The 25,657-nt window shown below is 47.5% G+C and overlaps 1 protein-coding gene across 1 annotated transcript in view; it reads left to right on the top strand.

Moving 5' to 3' along the window:
• Positions 1 to 25,657, top strand: part of LOC149351984 (frequenin-1-like) — a 214,672-nt gene that overhangs the window by 174,157 nt on the left and 14,858 nt on the right. The window contains exons 4-7 of the mRNA XM_089581216.1: positions 16,923 to 17,012; positions 18,396 to 18,474; positions 20,784 to 20,872; positions 25,078 to 25,152. Of these exons, the coding sequence (XP_089437342.1) occupies positions 16,923 to 17,012; positions 18,396 to 18,474; positions 20,784 to 20,872; positions 25,078 to 25,152 (333 nt within the window). The remainder of the gene's footprint in view (positions 1 to 16,922; positions 17,013 to 18,395; positions 18,475 to 20,783; positions 20,873 to 25,077; positions 25,153 to 25,657) is intronic.

The following is a 25,657-nucleotide window of genomic DNA, read 5'->3' as shown; positions in this document are numbered from 1 at the left end:
GTGAGATGCCCAGAAACCTTGCTTTAGTGCAAGACAAGTTCTTTCGCATTGCGGCAAAGTTGACCTAGGCGGGAGATTACGCCATTGGTGTTCAGTGTTGGTTGAGTGTCGCTTGCAACACCGTTGCTGAACAGGAAATTTTCAGCTGAGTTTCACGCTTAAATGCTGAAATCTTAACCCGAGTCGCCTTTTAAGAGTCGCCCTTGCCTTTATAAACGTGAAGCACGTGTATAAAGTCCGTGGTGTAAACACCGCCTCAAAAGGTACTTGCTCCCAAAAAGTCTAGTAAAATTCACTGCAGCATAATTCTGAGGAACGCTGTTAAGATACGGAAAGGTCGGCTGACCAAACGTACAGCGGAAAGCGGAATGATAAATGAATAGTTTTAGCGTAGCGTTACCGCCTCCACCACCATTTTTTGGTAAGGAGCCTTCCCAAGGGGATCGACGTTTATTGATCACCACGTCCATTCTTGCAAGGAAAATTCCCTTGGGAGTTTATGAGATAAGTAGAAAAAGGCATGCAGTCTCTGCCTTTGACCGCTCAGAAAACTGCCCGCTGACGAAGAGCAGTAGCCAGCGGCCGCCGGGAACGTCAACACTGAGGGTCTCCCACGCGTTGCTCTGCTTCCTAAGGGCGTCTAGTTTGCGCGAACGGTTGTAGCACCGCCCACTCCTCTCAGATCCACCATATACGTCTTTCCCTTTTCCTTTTCCTCTCCCTCTTTTACCCCCGTTATTTCTCCATGGCTCAGGGTTTTGTAGCCATCCAAAATGAGCCCACTCTACGCTTTTAACTTTTCAACTGGACACCTCTGCGCGACGATTGGCTGACGTGAGAGAGTAACTTGTACCTTACCTCAATGAAGCGCCACTAGGTATATTATTCGGTATTTCGCGAAGTACACCGAAACCATATTTTCTGAATTTCGTCGAACGGAACAAAAAAGAGGCACAGTTTTGCTTGCTGCCGCAGTTGTGATGTGCGAAGCTTTATCGCTCAACGAATTTCTCACACGCGAAGCGTGCCAGAAGCCATTCTACGATAGATTTAAGACTGAAAGACTCTGATACACCAACTTGTTTGCCAGAACAGGTCGAACAGAACGAGTTCATATACGCACCAAGCGCATCTTTTGGAGGAGCCCTGTCTGTGCCTGTTCGAAATGAAGCAGTCGCCCGAATATGAGTGCGTGGCTCCCAGCGCGTGTGTGCGATTTCCAACAGCACCCATTGGACACGGCAGATGCGTGTCCAGCCGACAGACACGCTACCTTCGTGCGAGATTTCAATGCACTCATGAATTATGGAGCAGCAGCCTTCCCGCCGCAGTAGGAAGACGGATTGCGAGAATTCTAGACACGTTTGATTTCACTGAGCTGAGCGATCCATCTCCACTCTGGCTCGCGGCCACTGATGCTCGAGTGCTTCTCTCCTTACATTTCGCTCATCAGTTGTAGCTGCTCGTGCAGCTTAATGTACACAGGTTGTCACACCCGACATCGATCATTTTCATTCTGTCCACGCCGGGCGAATACGTCGAGCCCGAAAGGTCGCGGATAGGGAGCAGCTTCGTCATCTAGCCCCGAGAAAAGCTTAGGAACTTCTTGCGAGCATGACTGGCTCATCTCATTCTCCTACCGTTATCTGGAACTATTTGTCCTCGCCTTATGCTGCTTGAGACTGAGTGTACCTATCCGGACTCCGCGCACCTGTAGTGAACAAAGCCAGCTTTGGGTGGCCGCATTCTGGACGCAGAGCACGTATGGCGCACTGGAGAAAAGCAAAGAACGAGACGATCTAATAAGCATCAAGACGCACACGTAGTTGTAGAAAATTCCGCACAAACGCGTCCCACCAGCGACGCGTATGACAATATACGCACCACACAGAATATATGAAGCCTGCTGAACGTAAAGAAGCTAGCAGAGTAAAGGAATTATAAGGTTTTGCACAGATAAAAAGCAAATCCCGCTTCTTGGGTCTCGCAAAACCAAGTGATAGAATATTCCTTAACCTGTCCACACAAACCGAAGAACAAAAACAAAACTGGAAGAGAAGAGGCAGAGGCGGAAATCCCAGAAATCGTTGAGAGGATGACACGCGAAACTCGGCGTGGTGAAGCAATTAAAGAGAAGACATCGTATTTTTGTTTTTGCGTAAAAGCAGCCCCCGGGCAACCAGGCACGTTGTTATTAATTTATGTATTTGGGGTTATTTTCGCATGGCACACACGTCTTCACTCACGCAAGGTCTAAGAAGACTCTTGATAGGGGACAGCCCTACGTGGACTATACTGCATTCTACACCATTTTCTTTCAAGGGCATCGAGAGTGTCGCGCTAAGAGTGCCGCTTAACTTCATCCCGAAGGGGTTAATTTTACATCCTGCTAAATTGAAGTACATCGAACGGAAATATTAGCCCTAACGACCCCTCACCTCGTTGTGCGTGCGTGGTGACCCACAGCGCATGCACTTCTTGCTGCCATTTTGTTGCGCTCACATGTTAACCCAACTGCAGCACGTCTGCGGCACGGCTAGACATTAGAGAGATTTAGCGTATCGGAGACGTACCCTCTCACCTCCCCCCCCCCTCCTTCCCCACTTCGTCAAAAGGACACAGCCCAAGCGATTTCTTGCGTGGCCTTCAGCGTGCCTGGTTATAAATACTGAGCAACCGTAATCTCTCGAACGATAAATGGCTTCAAGTCTTTAATTATCCCAAGCTTTTGGTTGGTAGATGTTCTAGGGAGCCTCGCTAAACAGCTTAGAAGTGAACCCCTCGGGCTGCATACTTTTGACGGTGGCTGTGCCAGCGAAGGCGCCTACCGGCTCACCGAACGCCGGCTGCGTACGCGCAGTGACATGAGTGCGGCCCGGCGGGGCTACTGCGCGTGCGCAGCCGGCTTCCGGAAAACCGGTATAAGTTTACGCTAATACGTCTCCGCTATGCTAAATCTATCACGAGTCGCCTTCCTCCACCTGCAAATGTTAACTTTCTTCTCCTGTATAGCGTGCTCTGCCTTCTAATGAGCCTAGTAAAGAAGAAGCCAGCTTACAAGGGGCGAGATTGTTTGAGATAAGAGTTTGAAATGGCCAACACATTTCTTTTATTAATAACTTCGTGTATGCTGCATGGACCAAGGAGCTGCTTAGAACATCCCATGAGAGCTAGTTAGATTAGTGTGTACAGGCTGGCATCGCTCAGACCGCCTCTTGAAATTATTCTCTCGTCTAAGCAGCCGGTTTCTCTGCGCTCAAATTTCGCTCAGAGATGGCATTCGACGGTAATTTTTGTTTTATACAACGTTTGGTTCGGCTATTTGTCTCATTAGGTGATAATTAACTGGATGTCCGCATAGTATGCGGTGATGCAGGACAAAAACAGGACAATTTCGCAACAGCTGTACTGGCGGTGCCACAGCGGTAGAATAGCAAAAACCGACGAACTTTAGACGCAAAAACAATGCTACCCAACCCTACGGAGGAGATATGGCGCTGTCGGCACAGCTGTTCTGAAAGTGCCTTTATTTTAGTCCGGAATCATCGCATACGATGCAGACTTCTGACTGAGTCTCTCCGACTTAGGCAAGTACAGCGATGTATAAAACAAAAATTGCTGCCAAATGCACCCTCTGTGCGAAATATGGGCGTGAACATGACACCTTAGACGAGACGACCATTTCAAGAAGCACTCTGAGGGATGCAACAGTCGGTATAGTTTATTGTTGCTACATGTTTATGAGAAGGTGCCCTAGACATGTTTACAGCTGTCATGTTGACAGGGCTAAAGAGCCATCTTGGGCAAATTTGTAGCGGCTCAAGGCATAAGAGCGAGGTTTTCACCTGCGTGTCACTCCGGCCACATTTTCTCTACGCCTTTCATTGGCGCAGCATCTGAGAAGCTGGGGCAATGTAACACTTCGCTCTGTCCACTGTACACGAAACACATTCTAATATGCAGGGTTATGCTACCGTAGAGCACACTTAAAGTGGTCATGAATTGCGAAGTGAATATTTATCAGCGATGCGTGCTACGGCAGATTCATTAACGGCCTATATCTGCCCTCAAGGCTTAATGCATGACGTAAATGTTATGTATTGTGGATTTCAAGCTTGAGACTTTAGTGATACAGCCAAAAATGAAAGGTTTAGGCATAAATGCTCAATACGCTTTAATCCACAAGGACACAACATAACTAGCTCCTAAAGAAAGCATTTAAACAGAATAATGCATTCGCGACCTCGTCAGTACCATTAGCTGCAGCCAGGATACGCATTCGGCCTGCCATAAAGCATGTTTGTGAAGTGTCATTACCTCCCGGACTTTTTAATCACGGATTTCAATTGAAGATTATGATCGCAATGACAGAGCGTGTTTAGCCTTCGGTTGGTCGCTTGCACGTTTATTAAGAAAGGGACGATCTGATGACAACAAGTGTTAAAAAGTCCTAATCAGATAGCTGAGTTTCACGAAGCAAAACAAGAAATAATAACTAGGCTCTTATTTTTTCTTCATTCAGATTATCTTGGGCGTCGGCGAGGAAGTCAAGCCTTATCTATAACAGTTATCCCGAAGAAGTCGGATACAACTATAAAGGGTGTTTCACCTAAGACTTTCTGCAATTTTTAAAAATAGGCTATTTGAATTATATGCGCGCTTTTTCTGGCATAGCATTGTCAGTGGTGTAGTACATCATAATTCAACTAAGACGTGCTAACTAGCAGGCTTGTTAACCAGTATTTAATAGTTAACTTTTAAACTATTACCGTTGGGCTCCTTAGTTATCGAGAGGCATGCAGCCCACCGTAAGTAATGTCCATATCCGTTTTTAGAATTTCGAGAACGCGATTATCCTCGGCGCTGTGGCCCAACAAATTTCGCCTACATCGCGCCAAAATACATGCGGTTTAAGAAGCTTGCAGGCGAAGTAACCTCTCCAGTGAACCTAACTCGTCGAAATAGCCAAAATTTGTTGGGCCACAGCGCCGAGGATAATCGCGTTCTCGAAATTCTAAAAACGGATATGGACATTACTTACGGTGGGCTGCATGCCTCTCGATAACTAAGGAGCCCAACGGTAATAGTTTAAAAGTTAACTATTAAATACTGGTTAACAAGCCTGCTAGTTAGCACGTCTTAGTTGAATTATGATGTACTACACCACTGACAATGCTATGCCAGAAAAAGCGCGCATCTAATTCAAATAGCTTATTTTTAAAAATTGCAGAAAGTGTTAGGTGAAACACCCTGTATAGTTGGATGCAACTTATGAAGGTTGTGGCTTTTCCCCGTCAGAGGACCCCCTTCCAGCCAATGGCGTCGGCCGATCCTCATGACCCTGCTAGGGTTACAATGCAGGGAGTGGTGCCACAACGGAGAGAGGTGTCCTCCCCGACTATGGACGGAGGGGACTATCCCCTTTCATCTGCCACTCCCTGCATTGTGACGCTAGCAGACTCATGAGAATCGGCCGACGCCATTGGTTGGCAGGGGCTTCTCTGAGGGGGAAAAGCCGCTGCCTTCTTAAGTTGTATCCGACTATAGGTCAAACACGTGCCCAACCGCTGTGTTCCGAAGATGCCAGCAGTGCTATATGGCGATACAAGAAGGATTCGTGACTTAAGCAGCCAAGTTCGAGAAACGTAAATTTGGCGAGAAACACGGGGAAATAGCGATCGCGATGGCATACGAAGGGAATAAACGAAACAGAAACAAGCATCAGCACCAGAGGAAACAGCATCAGATATAGGAAGAGGCATAATGGTCAGTGGGTCCGTATAGACTCAAGAACGCACGTGCAACGGTCGGGATGAAGCATGGAAATTTTTCACCGTAAAAAAGAGGCGCTCGGCGCATTTCAATTCCACTTCATCTTGAGCGAAACGTTCTCCGGGATCATTCGGCGCCAGCATATATATGTTAGCGGGGCTCGCGCCCAGCGCGCTTTAACGCGCCGCTGCATGCATAAAAGAACGTTGCTCATCGCACTCTGTTCAGAGGGCTAGCTGCGCGTGCCTACGCCTCCGAGGAAGGCAGCGGAAAGGCTTGGCTGCCGCATTGCGTCGGTGCCCCTGTTCCGCCTTCTTTCTTTTGTTCCCTCTATTTTGGTCCGCAGCTGAGCGCAGCGAGCAGCGCCTCTAATAGCGCAGCCTCCAGGTGTGCAGTCTTATATTCTCTTTTCGCGCTTTTCTAGAGGCGGCCAGTATAGCGATTCTCGAGGTCCCTTCTTAATTCATCTTTCAACTCGTCTCCCTCTTTACCCCCCCCCCCCCCCCCGCCCCGCCCCCTTCCCTCTCCGCCCCCGGTCGTTCCTTTGTTCTGGATTCCAACGAAGTCTTTCTGGAACCTGCTGCACAACCAAATTTGAAATTCTGTACTCACTTACGTCTGCTATCGCCAATGACGGTGTCCGACTACAGGGGAAATGAGGAATCTACGGCAGCGTTCTGTTATTGGTTTGGCACGTCTTCCGCGAAGCTTAAGGATATTTTTTTCTACTCGGCCGTGTGCGCTTACGCCTAATGAAAGAAAGAGCAGGATCAGAGGACGTAGATTCTTCTGCGTACAAAAGGGCGGCGATAACAAAGGATTTCCGAGTCAGCGTCGCGTTATTTGAGCCGACGTGCAGGCGTCTGGAGTTCAGACTGCAGAAAACCTGCCACTCATATTTATTTTGAATTTACTTGGCCGCAGTGAGGACTCGCTGACCCGGAGGTGGGCTACTATTGTCGTCATCTCCAAGTCAGGCGATCATCAGGATTCCGCCAAACATTCTCGTCCCGAGTATCGCACGAACTCATTAAAGGGCGCGCTGTTCGGCTCACGACCGCGTTCCTGATTCGATAAGGCTTTAATACATGTATAAACTGCCTGCAGTGCATTTTCCTGTGCCGATTGCAGCTCCGTAATACACAGCCCAGTGAGAGGAGCAATGCACCTTTAGTAATGCTGCTATATTTTTAAAGGTAGCAACAACTACATGCACGCCCTCTCACGGGTTCCAAGGAGCAGCGCTAGCGGACGACACGCCGTTACCTTCCATGCATTCTGCATTCTGCGGACGCCTGAAACCGCGCTCAGTGCGCGCAAGAACTGAATAATTTAACAAATCTGGGGCCTACGCTGCTCAGGAAAATTTAAAGGACAGGGACAATAAGTTGCGTGAGCCAGCAACATGTTAAACATTGAAATAAAATATGCGCTTTACTGAAGCAGCTCATTCTTCTGAAGCGTACTCCACTGTGGCGGTCATACAGCGGGAATGATATTTTTCGTTTTCTTTTTTAACGTGTTTCGAAATTGAGCGTAAACAAGAAATGGAGAAGATATTTGTTTCAAGTGATTGTGCTCGTTTCCTAGTTCGAAATAAATTGCGAGCTTTCTGCAACTTTTGGAAATGTCGTTGCGCACCAAGTGCCTGAATAGCGAGCAGCGAATAGGCGCTATTACGGGCTTCATTGCGTTTGTCACTGTCCGGCAGTATTCCCAAAGTTACACGGTTCCTTTGACCTGAGGCTGTGGAGGAAAAGAGTTGCACTGCAATTGTGGATTATCAGCGAGGAAAACTGTGTTAGGTCTTTTTTTTTATTGAGATGAAGCAGAATAATAGAAGCTCTTATTTGTAAATTTCTTTTATTGCAGTCAATAGCTAAGTGGTCCTGAAATAGTGAACGGGTCCTGTAACGAAAATATTATGCGGGGTGTTACAACGGCGAAGCCTTAATCTGACCTCGCACAGAGCCCTGCGCCAGAACACGGCTAGATGCGGCAAACAAAACTAACTCCAAGCTGTCCTTTCCTTGTGAGTTTTTAAAGCAACCCCAAAAACAGCTGCATATCATGGGGCCGCCTGGCGTGTGGTGCATGTGCATGGCGATAATACCACGTGTGCCTTTAATGCATATAATGAATTCAGTGTTCGGAACATTTGACCTAATATTGACAGATTGGTAATTCTATGTTTCCAGCTGTATGCAGATCAGTGAAAAATCCCACACCTATTTCTCGCCTGTCCGCTAACCCACGATAGCATAGTACCATGTGCCCGCGCTTTAGTGGTTTGCGAGGTTTGACGACCCAAAGTGACGAAGGCTATGAGGGACGCCGAAGTTAAGGGCTCTGGATAATTTCGACCACCTAGGGTTCTTTAACGTGCGACTAGCAGCGCACTGTACACAGGCCTCTAGCATTTCGCCTCCATCGATATGCTACCGCCGTGGCCGGGATCGAACCCGCGTCTTTCTGGTCAGCAGCCGAGTGCCATAACCACGGAGCCACCGTGGCGGCTATGTACGTCTGCGAGTATCTGCAGGCGACCTTGGATAGCTTCTACGTTCTACAAACCCGCAGTAGTTCGCCTATATATGCTATCGCATATAAAACGCAATAAAGCGCACCGAAACTTTAAAGTCGAGTTATGTAACCGGCCCAATACATTACAGTCATGTTATGTACAAAATAATTTATTCATCTGCATGGCTGCTTTAAACAGATGGATCAAATTAACTAAATGCTAAGGGTGACTCTAAAACATTGCTCTAGGCCTGCTCATTTTCTAATGGTTTGGTTTGGTTTATGGGGTTTAACGTCCCAAAGCGACTAAGGCTATGAGAGACGCCGTAGTGAAGGGCTCCGGAAATTTCGACCACCTGGGGTTCTTTAACGTGCACTGACATCGCACAGTACACGAGCCTCTAGAATTTCTCCTCCAAAGAAATTCAACCGGCGCGGCCGGGATCGAACCCGCGTCTTTCGGGTCAGCAGCCGAGCACCATAACCACTGAGCCACCGCCATTTTCTAATGATTCAATGCTCAACCGACACACCTGCTGCTTATGACAGCCATAACTGGCGTCGGATGCAGTTAAAACAAACACGTTGTATTGCAGTCCGAAGCTATTCGTGAGAAGCACGGGGTGTGAAATACCAATGCATATTATCTGCAAATCCGCTTTATAAAAGTTCTGCCTTTAAGGGTATGACGCGATAGTGTAAATGGCTCCTTTCAGCGGTTTCTCTTCACTGACTGTCACTGTTTTTTGCATACATTCACACATTACTCACATCTGCCACAACAGTTTCCGCATTGTTGTCTTTGAATCCTTCCACGCTGCAGTTTACACACATAATGTTACTCTAAGTATTTATCTAATTAGCACGTCTGTTGTTCATGCCACTTATCACCACATTACTAATCTTCAAATGAAGCCAACACCCCACACACATCACTACCCCCCCCCCCTCTCCTCCTCCTTTTGTACCTCTGCCATACCAACGTGCCTATGTTGGCTAGTCGGTAGCGTGCCTGACTGTGGGTTTGAATTCTTTCTATAGTTTACGGATTTTTTTTTCGTAAAGTACAGCCACTTCAGACATGCGCGGACCTTTCATTCACATTGGAAGTCCTCTTCTCAGTTATTTTCATTCCAGACATCCACCATTTCTCATTGTCAGGTGTTTCTAGTGGGCCCAAAGCCCTCGCGCAAGGTCGCAGCGAAAATAACTTTTTTCTTCTTCCGTCCGCGGTGTTGCGGCAACGAAACGCACATCAGCCCGGCATAGTAATAGTGTGTCACGCTACAAAAGCTGAATTCCGACACATTATTCCTTCGTCCGCATAGACACTTCTTGACACTTCTTGCTTACGAAACGGCAACAGAGGCGCGTGAAGTATACTTTTTTTCTTGCCTAGTCGGCCAACTTGACGCTCGCAAGCGCAGACCTCTGTGTATTTTGCCGGTACAGTGAAACACCCTCTGGGCAGAGCGCGATGACGAAAGGGTCAGGTGCCGCCAACCAGCCTATCACCGGGCGCGGCGCCTGAATAAAAACTATTCGCTATTTTTGTAGGATCGAGGGGCTTTAACCCTTACTGCGCTTCCACGCCACTTACCTGCGCTTATAATCGCGAGCTTCAACGTTCTGCCAAAGCCACAGGTGGCGTGCTTCAGCCGAATGGGCAAGTCGAGAGCGCCTAAGGAAGGAATGCTATCAACCATGCCCTCTTCTGTAATCGTACAGCATGTAGTCTCCCGTTCGTCGCGACCCAAGCGGCTGATGAGAGCAGTTCTGAAGCGCGCAGTCGACCAATTTCAGCGCCTCCTGGCCATTGCGGGGTGCCGCTACTCGACGCCCCTGTAGCAGAAACAAGGTTAGATACATGTCGTCTCCGCCACAGCCACCCCATAGCCAGCATCAAGAGTCGTACTTTAGCAATGAGCAGTTCCTTTTTTCCTGACGCAATAAACCATTGGAATGCCCTGCCCAACGACATAGTATCATGCAACGATCGCAAATCATTTCGCGCGAAACTCACCAGTCATTTTCAGAACACGTGAATCATTTGCTGGCCTTTACTTTTTTTTTCTGTATTTTCCCTGAGTTTTTCTTGTATTTTTCTGTGCTTTCTTGGCTTCTCTTGTTTTTTTTTATATAACCACTTGATACTTTTTATCTTTATTTTTAGTGTTTGCAGTTGCAGTGTTTCTTTTATTGTCTATGTTTTCATCATGAGTGCGTCCACACAAAACAATTTGTAACCCCCTCCTTATGTAATGCCCTCGGGCCTTTAAGGACGAAATAAATGAAATGAAAATAAATTAAATGAAATGACCGTCTTAAGCAGGAGAGACCTGAGTGCCAAACTGGTCCGGCACGTCGCGCGGCGCATCGCTTGTGATTAATCGCCCACAGCGAACCCAGAATAGTGCCTTGAAATATGCAACGATGCGTCACCGTGTATTGCTGATATGCTTTGCCGGTATTCAGCAATGCCTGCGCGCTCCGTATGGGGCTCGCACTAGAATGAAAATAACAACAGTTTTATCAGAACATCTTCATGCTACACCCGAGATGGAACAAAGCGCGCCGATATGTAAGGGACGAGGTTACCGCAACGATGCCGATCGCCGGCATGCTCAGTCGAGGCGGACTGGAAATTCGCTGATCGCTGGGTGACAAAGAATATCCCGACGGAAGCGACGTGTTCGAAATAAATTAGTCACCTGCCACATCAGGATTAGAAGAGCCCCAGGCGGCAAAAGTAAATGTCATCGGCTATAGCTGCGTTGGAATCGAGGGCTCCGTAATATTGGCTTCATATGCATGAAGCTACTACTTTCTACGAGAACTTGCGTCCACATAGGGCTTTTTATGAAGTCTCCGTGCATGCAAAGCATCACAGTACGCGTAGTCGGTATTGTGAAGACGCTATCAGCTTCAGGGGTGGAAACTGTGCAAAAAAAAAGTTTTATGTTATTTAGGACCCGCACAAAAACGGAGAGATCTGAAGAGCTCAATGTTTTTTAATACTGATGAGTAATTGTAGAGACGCTGACGGATTGTAGACATTGGTAACGCAGACGAATCTGCAAAGAGTACAGGACGAGTTACAAGTTTAAAGAAGAAGGAAAAAACTTGGCGGATAGCCATGAGAACTGATGCTTGATTTTAGGTTTTATGGGGTTCAACGTGCCAAATCAACAGAGGCGGGGACGCCGTAGTGGAGGGCTCCGGGTAATTTAGATCACCTGGGGTTGTTTAAAGTGCACTGACATCGCACATCACACGGGCCCCTAGCATTTAACCGCCATCGAAATGCGACCGATGCGGCCGGGATCGAACCCGCGTCTTTCGGATCAGCAGCCGAGCACCGTAACCACTGAAGCGCCGCGGCGGCTTTGGCGCGGTTGAGGTTGCCACCGAGAAGTTGCTGTGCCAGTTCCTTTCTTCAAAACAAAACCAATTCCACTTAGCCATCCATCGCTTCCCACCCTTTCTTCGTCTTCCCTCTATCACTTTCCCTTTCTCTACTCCCCTCCTCTGAACGTGGGAAAAAGGTATTTCTTTTTTCTATTTTGCGACCTGCCAACCGAGGCTTCAAATGGCTTTCCAACATGAGGGTTTAATGCCAACGCATCAAAGCAAAATGAAGGCGAAGAATGGCTTCACCACTAACGTCAATAGCTGGGAAAGTTTTCTCTGCCCAGTGTTGAGATTCGTCTTTTCTTGGGTTGGTTGGTTTTTCATGCTGTAGGTGTTAGCAGCGCACACGAAACAAAGACGGACAGAAAAGGGAACGGGAACAGCGCTGTGTTTCGTTCCCTTTTCTGTCCGTCCTTGTTTCGTGTGCGCTGCTAACACCTAAAGTGTTGCGATGTTTTGACTGAAACTGTTGCGAGATGGCGCCACAGAGTTATAAATTCGTCACACGCTGCGTTTGGTGCGGTCAACAAACACTGCCGTTGACAAAACGTTCGAGAGTGGGCCGCAAGGGGTTTGCATGCAGAAACGAAAGTGGACTCTATGCTACAGTAAACGTCTTGAACGTGGGTCATCATCATCAGCAGCCTCAGTGCGTGAACTGCAAAACACAGGTCTCTCCCATACCTCTCCAGTTAATCCTGTCCTGTCCAGATGCGACCATCCTGTTCCTGCAGTGTTCCTAATCTCATCCACGCACCTGACTTTCTGCCGCCCCCTGCTATGCTTGCCTTCTCTTGGAACCCACTCCATCTCCCGTTATGACCACTGGTTATCTTGTTTTCGGTCATCTTGCCTTATTCTCTGCCCCCGTCCAAATATTCTTATTACTAACTCATGTTTGTTCCCTACCCACTCTGCCCCTTCCTGTCTCCTAACGTTACGCCTTCCATTTTTCTTCCCGTGGCTTGTGGCGCTCACCCTAAATTAAACAAAAAATTTCTCTTTACCCTCAAAGTTCCTCACCACAGGTGATCATTGACAACACACAAAACTATTATTATACCTCTTGAGTAACACTGGCAACCTCTATTTATGACTTCAGAGTACCTGCCAAATGCACCCCACCACAGTCCTTATTCTTCCCTCTCCATGTCCGGCTATGCGGTGATTACCTGTCCTGAGTAAATGTATTTCCTTATGGCTTCCATTGCTTCGCTGCTTATTGTGAACTGTTGTTTCCTTCCCTGACTGGTAAACAATACTTTAGCTATCTTCACATTAATTTCTGGACCCACCATGATGTCAACACGCATGGCTTGCCCCCTTCGAAGAGACCGCTTACCAAAGTGGTCGAGCATTTTCGTCTGCCCCTTCCTGCAACGCGCTGACCACATCAAAATCTTGTGATGTTACACCGTTGCGGCGGGAGCCTGGTCAAAATCCGTGGATTTTATGGTTGGCCACTTCAGCTGCATCGGTGTCGTGTGGTTGCTGCTGTCGCTGAATTGTAAACTTGCTGAAAACTAACACCTAGTCACGTGCTCGTCATTGTACACTTCGTTGGCAAAAATGTTTACTTCATCATGAGCTGAGCTACGCTCGTTGCAGGAAAAAAAAAAAACCCTCTCCCACTGAGCTATAATTATCCAGGTCTTGGACCAGCTTCGGGAGCTATATCCCCGCAAACTGCTTCATTCCTTCTACCCGCCTGACTCTCTGCCGCCCCCTATAGCACTTGTCTTGGAATCCCCACCGTTACCCTAAGGTACCATCAATACATGTTTTCTGGGAGTGCTGCGCAATGCATGTCGCATTGCAGGCATTTAAATTGTGAACATAGACTTAGAGGGGCTCTGAAACATCTAGAGCAGAGAGTAAATAAACTCGCTCAATCACTATATTGTGTTTTCATGAACACCTGAGCCAAATAGTACACATCTACACGCCTCATAGAACCCGCAGTAGCCGGCGAAAGTTGGCGAGCCCTTTCCGGCGACCTTTTGACACTCGCGCCCTCCTCCTTCTCACGCGTCTGCATATATCGGTTAAAGGGCCACTGACCAGGGTCCGGACATTTTTGAAAAACAAGCCCACTGCATAGATGAGGCATCGAAGATAACCTCTGCAAAATACTAGAGCCATGCGCGCCCCGAAAAGCTGCGAAAATTCAAATCAAAGCCCGTTCGTTCTTTCCTTCCTTCAAAAATGGGCCCGGCCCACTACTCTGCACCCCGCTGACGTCAAGGGTGGCTACTTTCGCTAAAGGCACTCCATTGGTGCATCGTTCTGACTGACGGGAGAAGGTTGGGCGTAGCCTTGGCGTCGCGTCGTCTGCACAAGGCTTTCCGCAGCGCCTTCTGTTCTGGCTCATGCCTACAAACCCGCATGAAGGAACAAAAAAAAAAAAAACTGCGGAGGGAGCGTGCGGCGACAGCCTTGAACCCTAGCCATAAAAAGTAAAAAAAAACAGTAAAACTGAGGGAGTTGGCTCGCCCCCCCCCCCCCCCCCCCCCCCCCCCGCCGTGATCCCGTCACGAGACGCTCTGCGTGCGCACTCCCTTCTCAGTTTCTTTTCTTCTATGCGAGCCCCCCAAAACAAGGTTTTAATTAGTAGTGCAGCAGAGCCTTTCCCTCGCTCGCCCTCTTTACCGCTCCGCACACATACCGCTTATCTTTCGTGCATCTTGCGTACGCCTTGACTCCAATGAATGACATATGCTTTGGAGCGGAGAAAAGACACAAACACACAGAACACAAACAGGCATGGAGAAAAGCAAACGGGCGGTTGCCGGGTCCGCGCTTCGCCGTGTGTTTCGAACACAACCGACTTCCGCCCCTCCGCTCGTGAAACGGTGGGGAGGCCTAAAAGAAAATGAAAAGGTGGCTCGTTAACTGGGAATGACAAACAGATGTATGAAAGGATGCGCTCGCTAACAAGTCTAGGTGGTCGAGCCGATCGCGCCTCTCGATCGTTCAGTGTGCGGAGAAAATGCAAAAACCAAGAAAAGAATTCTATTGAAGGCGGGGCCATGACGTCGCCCTGTGACGCACTCCACAGACACCACGCCTCCGGCTTACACCGGAGAAGGAAGGGGTGATTTTGTCTTGCCGAGCCTACTCGACGAGGAGCGGGAGAGAAAAATTTCGAGGAGGGAATGGAAGGAGAGGAGGCTCGCTCAAAGTGAGGTAGAGAGTGTCTGCTGGCCGCGGGTGGGCAGGGGGCCTTTAAGAGATTGCTGTTGGTTCTCCCCTCCTCCTCCGGGGAATTCCCGCGCGCATAGGCAGGCGGCGGTTGGGCCGAGTGGGTAGGGCCGGCGGATAAGCGCTCACCTTTCAGCGTGCGAAAGATGACCATAAGGGAGGGAAAATCGTGAAGACGCCAAAAAGTTCAAGTTTTGACTACAGATAGCCCTTCTTACCCGCTCCCGCTACAAAGAGGATGGTAGATTATTTCTTGACACCTTGCCCCGGACTTCGTGCGGCTCGCAAGCTGCACCTCGGCAGCCGGGATTACCTCCCTAGCCTACCATCAGGCACAAGGTCCTGGACACATGGACCCGAACCCGGGGCCTGGTTGGCATTTATGACCGTTACAGGTCTGCATATGCGCATCTAACCTAATTATGCTGAACGACGTATTTGAAAAACAAAAGTACAGATTCTATGAAACTGTACCAGCTTCTATGAAACTGGTTAAAAAGTTGTTCCTGGAGCATATTCATGAAGCGGCGTCCTTTAACGTCTCAGGGATACCGCGACTTTAGTGAGAGCCCCCTTCAGAGCCCCTCTATATAAGTGAGCTAAAAAATTGGCACCTTAAACCTGGAGGATTGCGACAGCAACGAGGAGAGAGAGAGAGGCGATGGAGAGCGCACGGCAGCGGCGGCGGCCCCGACACGCTAGGTATGCGCCGCTACTGCGCATGCACAACAGGCGAGCGCGGCGGCAGCACCTCTGAGTCAACCGCGTAGCAACGGCGGCGGCACGTCAGCTGTGTGCCGTGTGACATCACTGCTCCTCGCGCATGCGCAGTATGGCCTTTCCTCGGCTCCGCGAAATGGCTCGGCGACCAGCGTAGTGTTGCTTTTGCTACAAAATTTATGCACGTTACTTCTTTGTGGCACAGCACCAATATTCGGGATTTCCGCCGTTATCTCAACGGAAACGCAGTACGACCTCAGAACTTAAGGACGTTGAATGACAATGGAATGCAACTCGTTAGTCACTGAGTTGCTGCTTTGGATGCCACCGCCATCTACGGAGGCAGAATTTTCTCACCATAAATTGCTATATTTTCGCGCTTAACATTGTCACAACAACCTGCCAAGCACGACTCGAGAGGCATACTATATTAACCCACGCTTCCCATTCATGACTTTAAACGGTGAAGTTAAATAAACATGAAATATTTAGTTATTTCAGATGAAACAAAGCTAAAACGATCCCTTCTTCGTTCTCGTGCACGTCCAGCGAAGCGCGCGGCATCTCATCCAGGCTCGTTCGCAAAAGTATATGACCGAGTAAACGAACGCCATTATGACGAATATGCCTTCCAGCGAATAACGTCCAGCGTGGCTGCCTTCGCCGCTCTCCGGAGTACAGAAGACCTAATTTTCCTCCACCGTCAGCATTAGGTTGGAAACGGCGCACAAACGAGAGGACGTTAGAGCGAAAATATTACGAGCGTCGCCATTTAGGGCCGTTATTCCAGCAGACGCGGAGCAGCGGCCCGGGGGTTACGCCTGCCAGCCGGTTGTTCGTAATGGCTAGGGACAGACTCACAGCGGGGCTCTAGAGAGCGTTAACTTTACTTGAAACAGTTTTTTTTTTTTTCGTCTCGTTCTTGGTCCGAAAACGTCGCCTGACAGCGTTCAGTGTGTGCACCGGGCATACCGGACTTTGGCGTGTCCAACCGTCACTCTCTATTGCGCCTTGCGCCGACTGGATTAGGTGTGACGAAACGTGCGCTGGTGCACTTGTTTTCATGTTGACGCGGGGCAGCAGAATAAGCCTCGCGGCTCTCCCATGGTGTTAGTATGCTCACGCATTGCACAAACCGCTGAAGCCCGCGTGTGTTGTAACGAAATACTTGTAAATAGATAAACTCTACGGTAGGAACACGGCTTTAGGCTGTCACTTTTCGCTTATTCCGCCCCTTTCTCTGGCCTGAGAATCTTAGCAACAATGACAACTGTATTCTTTCTCTTTTCTCGCAGGGTTTCCTGAGAATATACAAGCAGTTCTTTCCCCGGGGAGACCCTTCCAAGTTTGCATCACTTGTGTTCAGGGTATTTGACGAAAATAAGGTAATGTCGATCAGTAAGATCGCAGTTATTTGTCTTTATCCCTGCTCCCATTTTCCATCCCGCAGATGTAATTCGTGTTGCATGCGCACTGGAAGCGCTTGTTGCCTACAGTGACCGTCTACGAACATTCGGCGCATGCGTACAGCAGCGCCCAGCTAGCTGTCTTGTACCGTTCGCTCAGGTCTCGCATTAGTGCCAGTGATTCTAAAAACAGAGCTCGCAAAAATGTTTCAACTATCCGCATCTCCTCACTGATATCGTGAGGCGCTGCAGACACTGAGGATGGTGGATCAGGTTTAAGATGGTGCATCAGCCACTATAATCGCCAAAAAGGAAAGTATTCCTGCGTAGGTCTCGCATAATTATCTGCTACTCGCCATTGATGTAGCCTTATCCAAAGTCCATGACGACTTTTTTAGTTTGTTTACATAGCAGAAATTCTGAAATGTGCCACGGCAAGGTGGAGGAGAGCAGCGTAAAAAAAAAAAAGGAAGTAAGGGTTTAACCTCAATAATCCGAGTAGACGTGCGAAAGTACGTGTTTAGCCGGATTGGGTCATGTTTTTTTTTTTTTTTTGCTATGTCGTCGGCACGTCTGGCGGCGATATTAGTTCAATATTCGATAAAGACGACGATGTGCCATAAATGCACAGCGTGATAAATTGAAGGAGAACGGCGGTAGTGACAGCTAAAAGTACTTTTTTCTTCTTTTATTATAGTTTCTTTATTCTACTCATTAAGCTACACGAATTCAGTGGGACAAAGCACACATGAGAACTGGGCAAACCGAAATAAGCACGTCATGACTGAACAGAAGTCCGTATATCAAAAAGAGATTTTTCAATTTTCTCTGAGACACTTGGGTTTATAATGTAAAAAGTGGGAAATAATGTACGGGCCGCGAGAGTCGGAAAAAGTGATTTTTGTTTTCATAAAATGCTTACGCATTCCGTCTGAGAGATGAAGTGAACGCTCAAGGACGTGAGTGGAGACGTTACTTTTCAGTTCCTAGCGTCATATGGCTGGGCTGTGAGGAAATTGCGTGACGCATAAGAAAGCGAGTGCGCGCATCACTCATGTGGATAATTTTAAAAAAAGATGAGAAAGAAAACGATTAAAAAGCAGAGAAACCTAAAAGAAAAGAGAAACCAAAAGCGCTTCGTGGCTCGACTGGAGCAATTAGCGCATCGCACTCTGTTCGCACCGTATACGCATAAGGCGATGCTCATGTTGTGCTCTGGTCCTCTGCACTTTAACGCCCTTAATAGGTGTCCCGCTATGACCAAGCACTTGTCTAACATATCAAATGAGAAGGCCACGCACATGGCTGTCAGGGCCGAACTTTATTAATCGTCCAACCATTGGTTCCTTTCTTTTTTTCTAGGATGGCTCCATAGAGTTCGAAGAGTTCATCCGAGCGCTGTCAGTAACGTCAAGGGGAAACGTCGAAGAAAAGTTATTATGTGAGACACCTGCCTTTTCCTTCCTTCTCATTCTAATGAAATGCGGTTACATTGCCGACAATGACGTCACATATGTGACAGAAATCCTTAACATTGCGTCCCAATTTCTTGGCTACAGGAAATAAACTGAGGCAGCAGTTCGTAAATCAGACCATGTGGTGTAGAAATGCTGTGGTTGTGATGTTAGTATAGGTGTTGATACTTTTGCACTGTGCGTGCTAATAGGCATAGTAATGCAATTTAAGTACAGCTCTGACACCCACGACTGCAGCTGAAATGGCAGATTTTTTTTCAAGCTGTTGTTTCTGCCTATTCGTGTTCCTTAAGAAAGAAAGTGTACACAATCTACGCACGTTGATTATGGCCACTGCTCATGATCGAATGTCGTCAGCTGCACACCGCATATTTATACAAAGTGAATGTACAGGTTTCTGCGAGCCTTTTATTGTTCGAATTTCGCAGCCCGTTACTGTGACGTTTGTGGAGTGCACACCCTTAGTCAGAAGTTCGCGGAATGCAATATTACGATTATACCGAATTATGATTGTGCGAATTACAAACGGCACCAATAAATCTCGTCCAATGCCGCCCCTTCTGCCAAAAAAAATAATTAAAACTGTTCGCTTAAGCCGCGTTCTATTAACGTATGACGGATGTTGTGCATTATTGTTATTCTAGTTGTCTGTAATGTCCAACCTTTAGTGGCCATTAGCAGCATTTTTGCGTTCTTCGAACGTTTAGTTTTTTTTTCTTCCTTCGCTCTAAGACTGCTATTCTTATTCCTCGAGAATGGCGTGGAAAGTTCGCGCCAGAGGTTTTTTTTTTTTTTTTCGAAGTATCTGCAAAATCTGACGACACCAGCCACAAACCTGTTTTCCGAGACTTTTATGGAGAACAAAAATATGAAGCAAGCGTGAAAACGTGCAGTTTTGCTGACATAATTCCAGCCCGCATCCATGCTTCAAAAGAAAGTTTCTAGAACAACAAAACCGAGAAGAGGCCTTTACTGACGTCAGCTTTAGTTCCTCGGCGCGACGAGTACTGACTGACTTGGAGCCCAGATTGCGGCCCCCGTGTAAACAAGTCCCCGAAGCCTTTCACAAAAGCCTCACGCCGAATTAATCTCCTTTGGGGAAAGGGATACTACTGACGCAAGCTGGGGCAATTAATTGGGTCCCTGAGCGGCCTGTGTTTGTCTTTGCGCTTGGGGAAGTTGATTAACGAGGTAGTACCGCAGTGCAAGGGCGCGATATATGCAGATACGAGCAGGTGAAAACTTGAGTCGCGGGCGCGAAACAGCTCAGGCCAATCTGATTTTCCACAGCGCCAGTCTCTATTTTTTGCCGAAGAAAAGAAAGTGAGGCTTTTTCAAAGCCGCTAGATAGCATGTTTAGAGAGCTATGACATTGGCTTGTCTTAATTTGAGTGCGATAAATTTCGCCTGCGAAATGCGAGCAGGATGTAGAGCGTGCTGATCGAGTTTTCGCATCCTGCATGCACCCGATAGCTGCTCATGCTGATGACGCGGCTTATGCCTTGTGGAAGCTACGCGCACTCGCTCATTCACGAGAAACGAACTGAGCCATGCCGGTTGCAACGCGGCCGTCTCACTCAGTTTGAAACGAAACCAAAGAGGAAACGAGTGGCAACGAAAAGGCTTTGAAAGGCACTAACTGAAGCAAAAGGGCGAGAAAATACTTGCAGGTTTATATACTGGGCTAGTAGAAAGGGGCAGGAGGGTGTTTATAAAATATTTTATATTAGAAAGGATGCTATGCGGTGCCGGTCCGTTCACTCAGCATTGAATAAGGGGAAAAGGAGAGCTTAAGGAAGGATTATCAACGGCTCTGCAGTAAAAATTAACCGATATTAACCGATATTAACCGATTTCTGCGTGCTGAAGCTAACGCAGTGGGCCGTAAACGATGCCGTAGAATTGAGGGCTCCAGATATACTCCGACGAATTTCAGTTCTTAAACGCGCCTTGGCGTACGGAACCGCGAACATGAAAATCGCAAACATAAAGCGTCAAGTTCACCGTCTTCAGCATTTTCATTAATTCACCCGATCTTCTCGCTGTCAAAATTCAATGCACCCGCTGTAAGGTGACAAGCAGAAGGCTTTCTGCCCAACACGTCCCATTCTTTTCTTGGAAGACATCGCATGTTCTGAATTATTGTTTTTGTTCCTTTGCTGAAAATACAATCGGTAGCAGTCCACCCTTACAAGTTTATTCAGCTTCACAATTCAGTGCCTTATTCCACTTGTTCTCTTTCTGCTACCAACCTTCTGTTTCTTTTCTTTCACAGGGGCATTCAAGTTGTATGACGTCGATAATGATGGCTTCATCACACGAGAGGAGATGTACAACATTGTAGATGCTATATACGAAATGCTGGTGAGTATATGCCGAAAACTGAGTTTTTTGACGAGGCCCGTGGAAAAGCTTTTGCTGCTCACTGTTCGAATGCTCATAACTTGAATACTCTTTCGTTGACGGTGTCTTGTAGGAACCGATGCCTGTTGACTACCTTTAGTGATTTATGTGGAGACACACTCACTAAACTGCTGCTGTTCGAATGTAGCTGGCATATGGTAGCGCCTAGTTTCGAAGCGATCAAAGTAGTGAACAATACGATAGACAAATTGTGGGAGCCAACCGCGAACCGATCGCCGGCGCGAAAATCATGGTGAATTCATTTCGAGAAGTAAGCAGATTACGGTTTGCACTGGGCAATGCTGACACCGGTCTTGTCGCGAGCACAATACCAAGACCAAAGGAACAACAGCGCGGCTTGGGGCATTTACATCCTATTGAAGCCTCGGGGATCATTGCAGAGCGCAACTAAACATTTTACGCTTACCTATGATTACTTTTTAACAACATGGTCACGCCATCTTTTCTCGTCGCTGTCGTCCACCCTGTTTTTTCTGTGGCTCTCACTCAACTCTTCTTTGGATAATCAGGACTCAGTTTGCGGGAAAGCATGTGCGACGCTATGCTAACGTCGCTGGAATGCAAACCTACGGCAGAGTGAGACTATCAGAGAGGAGGAGTATATAGCTGAAGGTTGCTCTGACATGTGGGGATGTCACGCCTACGGTTATAGAGATTGCTTTTTCAGTGGTGCTGAGACGCACTTGCGAGCGACGAACTAGATATCACCGTCCTGCAGAGCCGGGAGAGCCAATCTGATTTCACAGCTCAAAACTCTACATTTTTGCTTCAATTAGGAGCCACAGGCTCCAAGGCGCTCAGTTAGGCAGAAAACTTCATTCAGAAGAAAGTCTTTATTTTCGCGAAGTAATGATTTTGTTCTTGCAAACTAAAACAAGACAACTAAAACAGCATGAGCACCTACAGTGCTAACGGTTTCGTTCGTTCGACTCAAGTACATCTATTGGATTCTTCCAAAAAGGCGCATACCTTTAGGCATGCAGTCGCTGCCAGAGAAACGCCTTCCTCAGTTTGACTCGGCAGTTCAGCGCAGCTTTTCGCGCCCATTCCTCGAGCGGCGCGCATTCCAAGCGAATAAAGTTTTCTTGGTTCTCAGTCGAAGAGCACCCACTTCGAGGGGAAAAACGCTTTAGGCGACGTGCTTCGGATCCGATTAACGGAAATCGGTCGCGCGGCTCCGCTGGGCGGTGATGAACAGCCTCCTCCGCTGGCGGCGGCTGCCTGGAATGCGGGCCCTCCCTCTCCGCTGCCTCCCATCGCCGTTGCGAGGAAAAAAAAAAAAAATGGAGCGGCGCAGTGTGAAAACGAAGGTCGACCGTGTTTTCCCCGCCCCGCGCATCGAACCGATGGGTCGTCATCAATTCTCGTCTAATCCGGGAGCGGGCGCGTTTCCCGCACAGCTCGGCGCGCGCCTCTCCTAACCGCGCTCTCCTCTCGTTGTTTCCTTTCACCTGTCGCCATGCGTCGCTCGGCTTCCTTAGTTTTCTTTGGAGAGGAAGAGGGAGGTTGAGCTCTGTTGTTTCCTCCGCTTGCTCATTGCCGCTGTCATAGCTCAGTGCATATGTGAGTGTGGGCAGCGGGCGGTGCTACTTTACGTATGCTGTTGATTTGCTTCACCTCAGTACCATTTTGCCTAGTCTGCTTTGGACACCTTTTTTGAAAGTGAAATTAATGTATTAATACATTTTTCTTCTCCCTGGAAATGCGCCATCTGGAACAAAGAAAAAGGGGATGGATTTTAAAGGAAATTAAATGGTTGCTACCCTCCGTAGGCCAGATTTACGCAAGTGAGGTCGCAAGCCGGAGACGCACAGGCGACATCGCAGGGCAGGTCTAAAAGAAGGGCCTATATGTCACCTTAGAAAGTGTCTTCAAAAAGAGCACTTCTTCCCCTTTGTTTAAAATATTGCACGCGTCATTTGTATTCGCTTTTCTATCTTTCTGTATGGCCCACGTACTTACTGCAGAGGAGTGGTCTCGAAGGCACCGTTCTCCGAGTCTCATGATCATCAAAACTTCCGAGACCCCATGAAGGGTAGAGCATTGCCCCTGGCGGTTTGAGCGCTCGGCATCTACTTTGTCCGACAAAAGCGAAGGAGCGGCACTGCTCTAATATGCAGCCCTTGTTAAATATATTTTCTCTTGCAACGTCTCCTCTGCTACTGCTTGCATTTAACGCAAACAAAAACCAAGCTTATTTACTGTGAGTTCATTTCGATTATTATATGCTAATAGCAACCGAGCACACGTAGCAGTGGTTGCCCGGCGTGATATCTTCCTGTCTAGCTTTTTTGTCTTTCCTTGACGGCGTCAATTCCTTTCCCTTGCAGAAAACGAGGCACAATTAACTACGCCATTGTTGCCCGAGTTATAAAAGCGCATTCGCGGCTTAAATTTTTAGTGGTTATGTAAATCTAGCGACCTGCTGAGCTGCCACTTTCCAATTCAGCAGGTTTGAGACAAGTATTAAATACAACATCGAGGCGTGATGAGGTGCCCTTCTGGGGTTAGTCCGTACGTCGGCATGAATGCGTACCAACGATTCATAGCGAAAGCGAGAAGGTTTTGCAATTCATTTGGTCTTTAAACATGTTGGTTACTAAAGGAGTACGTGCCTATTCAAGCGCTGTCCAACTAAAAGGCAAAAAAGAACTGCCGTGACCTTCTCAACAACGGTGTGCTATAATCGGGATAGATTCTGAGGTGAAACAAATAAACAGGAACGCACATTCTACTGTGCACGAAGTGAGCAAATCATGAGTTAAAACTAAGGAAGGGGCTAACGCTGGAGAACGCCCCTTTACTTACTTTGACCGGCTCGTGTGCATTTTCGACTTCACGGAATTTTGATGCCCCAACACCTTTCAGCATGCATCCTTTCTATTTTGCCTTGCCCCTGCCCTCTAATCTTTCATATCTGCTTCTTGTTTGTATATAATTAGTTTTTAACCCAGCGATCTCATTTTGGTGCAAGTCTGTAAGCATTACGCACACCCAGTGCTCTCAAATTGCAGCAGTGCTTTTCTTATTTTCTCATTTCGTGAAAAAAACTCGCGGCTTACCGCTCTACGGAACAAAGTCTTTCGTTTTCGTGATCTATCCGTTTAATGATTTTCTGACAGGCCTATTCCGTGAACTGTTGTGTGTGTGCGGAGCAAACATCGTAAACAGTCGCGTGAAAGTCTATTTCAAAGCGTAAAATAATAATTAAGGTCATTATGCCCCGATATGTGTTTCTTAGAACGTAGTTAAGCGAGCTGTGCTCATCCTCAAAAAGCGGCGTCGCGCACGGGAAATAATATGCCATATATCAATGAAAAGCAAACTTCCTGCTAAAGGAACCTAGAATAATTACAAATACAGTCGTTTCATAATAATTAAAACTCGAAGTGGACGAAATTTTGGTCGCATTAAGCGGCGTTCGAATTAAGGCAAGCCGCTTCGATATATTTGATGTTGACAGGGCAAAGGCACAGTTCAAATAAGCCGGATGATCGAATTATGCGAATTCGATTTAGCCAGAATCCACTGTATTATAATCTCATCGAAAGCGCATCGTTGCTGTCAAAGAAGGCCAGAAAACTGTTTCCTTTAGATCAAAAACGTGGGGAATGCTTCGCGAGAGGCGCGAGCAATTTCCAGGCTGTAATGTCAGACTCCTGTGACGCTGTCACCCTTCCGAAGCTCTAGATCTCCGCCTCAATTTCTCGCTGTCGCAACTCGCTGTCGCTACTGAGCCTCGCAGGATCCTGACAGAAAGGATCCAAAACTGTGGCTTGCGTCAGTCACGACGTGTTCTACGAGTTGTCGGCAAACAGCGGGCAAGCAGGCATTCGCGGCGCTAACAAAAATTTTGTGCTCTAATATCATTAGAGCAGATATGAATGCTTTGTGACAAATAGGAAGTGAATTTTTTGCTGTGGCAGAAGAAAAAAAAAGAGACGCACACAAAAAAGAACGATATCTCCCTGCATATGCTGCTGTCAGCAGGGGAATGAAAATACAGGTCATATTCTTCGACTCTTTACGTAACACTGCGCAGTGAACAAGAGGTTTTTCCTCTTTGGCGCTGTTGGCTGCGCCCCATACAGCGCTCTCTCCACACTGAGGTGAATAACGGACGTCGCTCCCTTTTCACCCCACAGGGTAGCCAAGAAAAAGAAGACGAGGAAGATGACCCAAGGGCCAGAGTGGATCGCATTTTCGAACAACTGGATAAGGTATGATTTGTATCGAAAGAGGGAGAGAGGGGTTTTTTTTTTGTTTTTGAAGATTTCAGTTGTTTTTTTTTTGTCCATGTTTCACGCTTCTTTGCACAGCACATTGGTATTAGCACGTTACATGCCTTGCGAAGAATAAAGACGGGGGGAGGAGTGGGAGGTTGGGGGGCACAAATTAAGTATGATGGAAAGTAATAAAATTGTCATCATGGAGCGCAGAGTTTGGAAATTTTGAATTTTGGATGGTGAAACGAACATGGTGCTAGGCTTCTCAAAGAGGCTATTGTTATGATGGTTTGCAAACAAAATGACCGAAGGTTGTTGCTGCTTCGAAGAGCAGCTCTTAATCTTGTTCATACTTTTCGCAGAGGGATGATGCGCGGCATCAGTTTGGGCTGTTTTCGGAACATTCACACAAGAAAAATTCGGCGGACCTTATTCGAACCTCCTGCCATTAGTTGAAAACTGTTTGAAAAGTTGAGAACATATTCGATTCGTTTAGAAT

The sequence above is a fragment of the Amblyomma mixtum genome, chromosome 3, assembly GCF_055824585.1.
Source record: "Amblyomma mixtum isolate Tamu chromosome 3, ASM5582458v1, whole genome shotgun sequence".
Taxonomy (NCBI): Eukaryota; Metazoa; Arthropoda; class Arachnida; order Ixodida; family Ixodidae; genus Amblyomma; species Amblyomma mixtum.
Note: the sequence above shows the minus strand (reverse complement) of the source record. Positions and strands in the feature narration are given on the sequence as shown.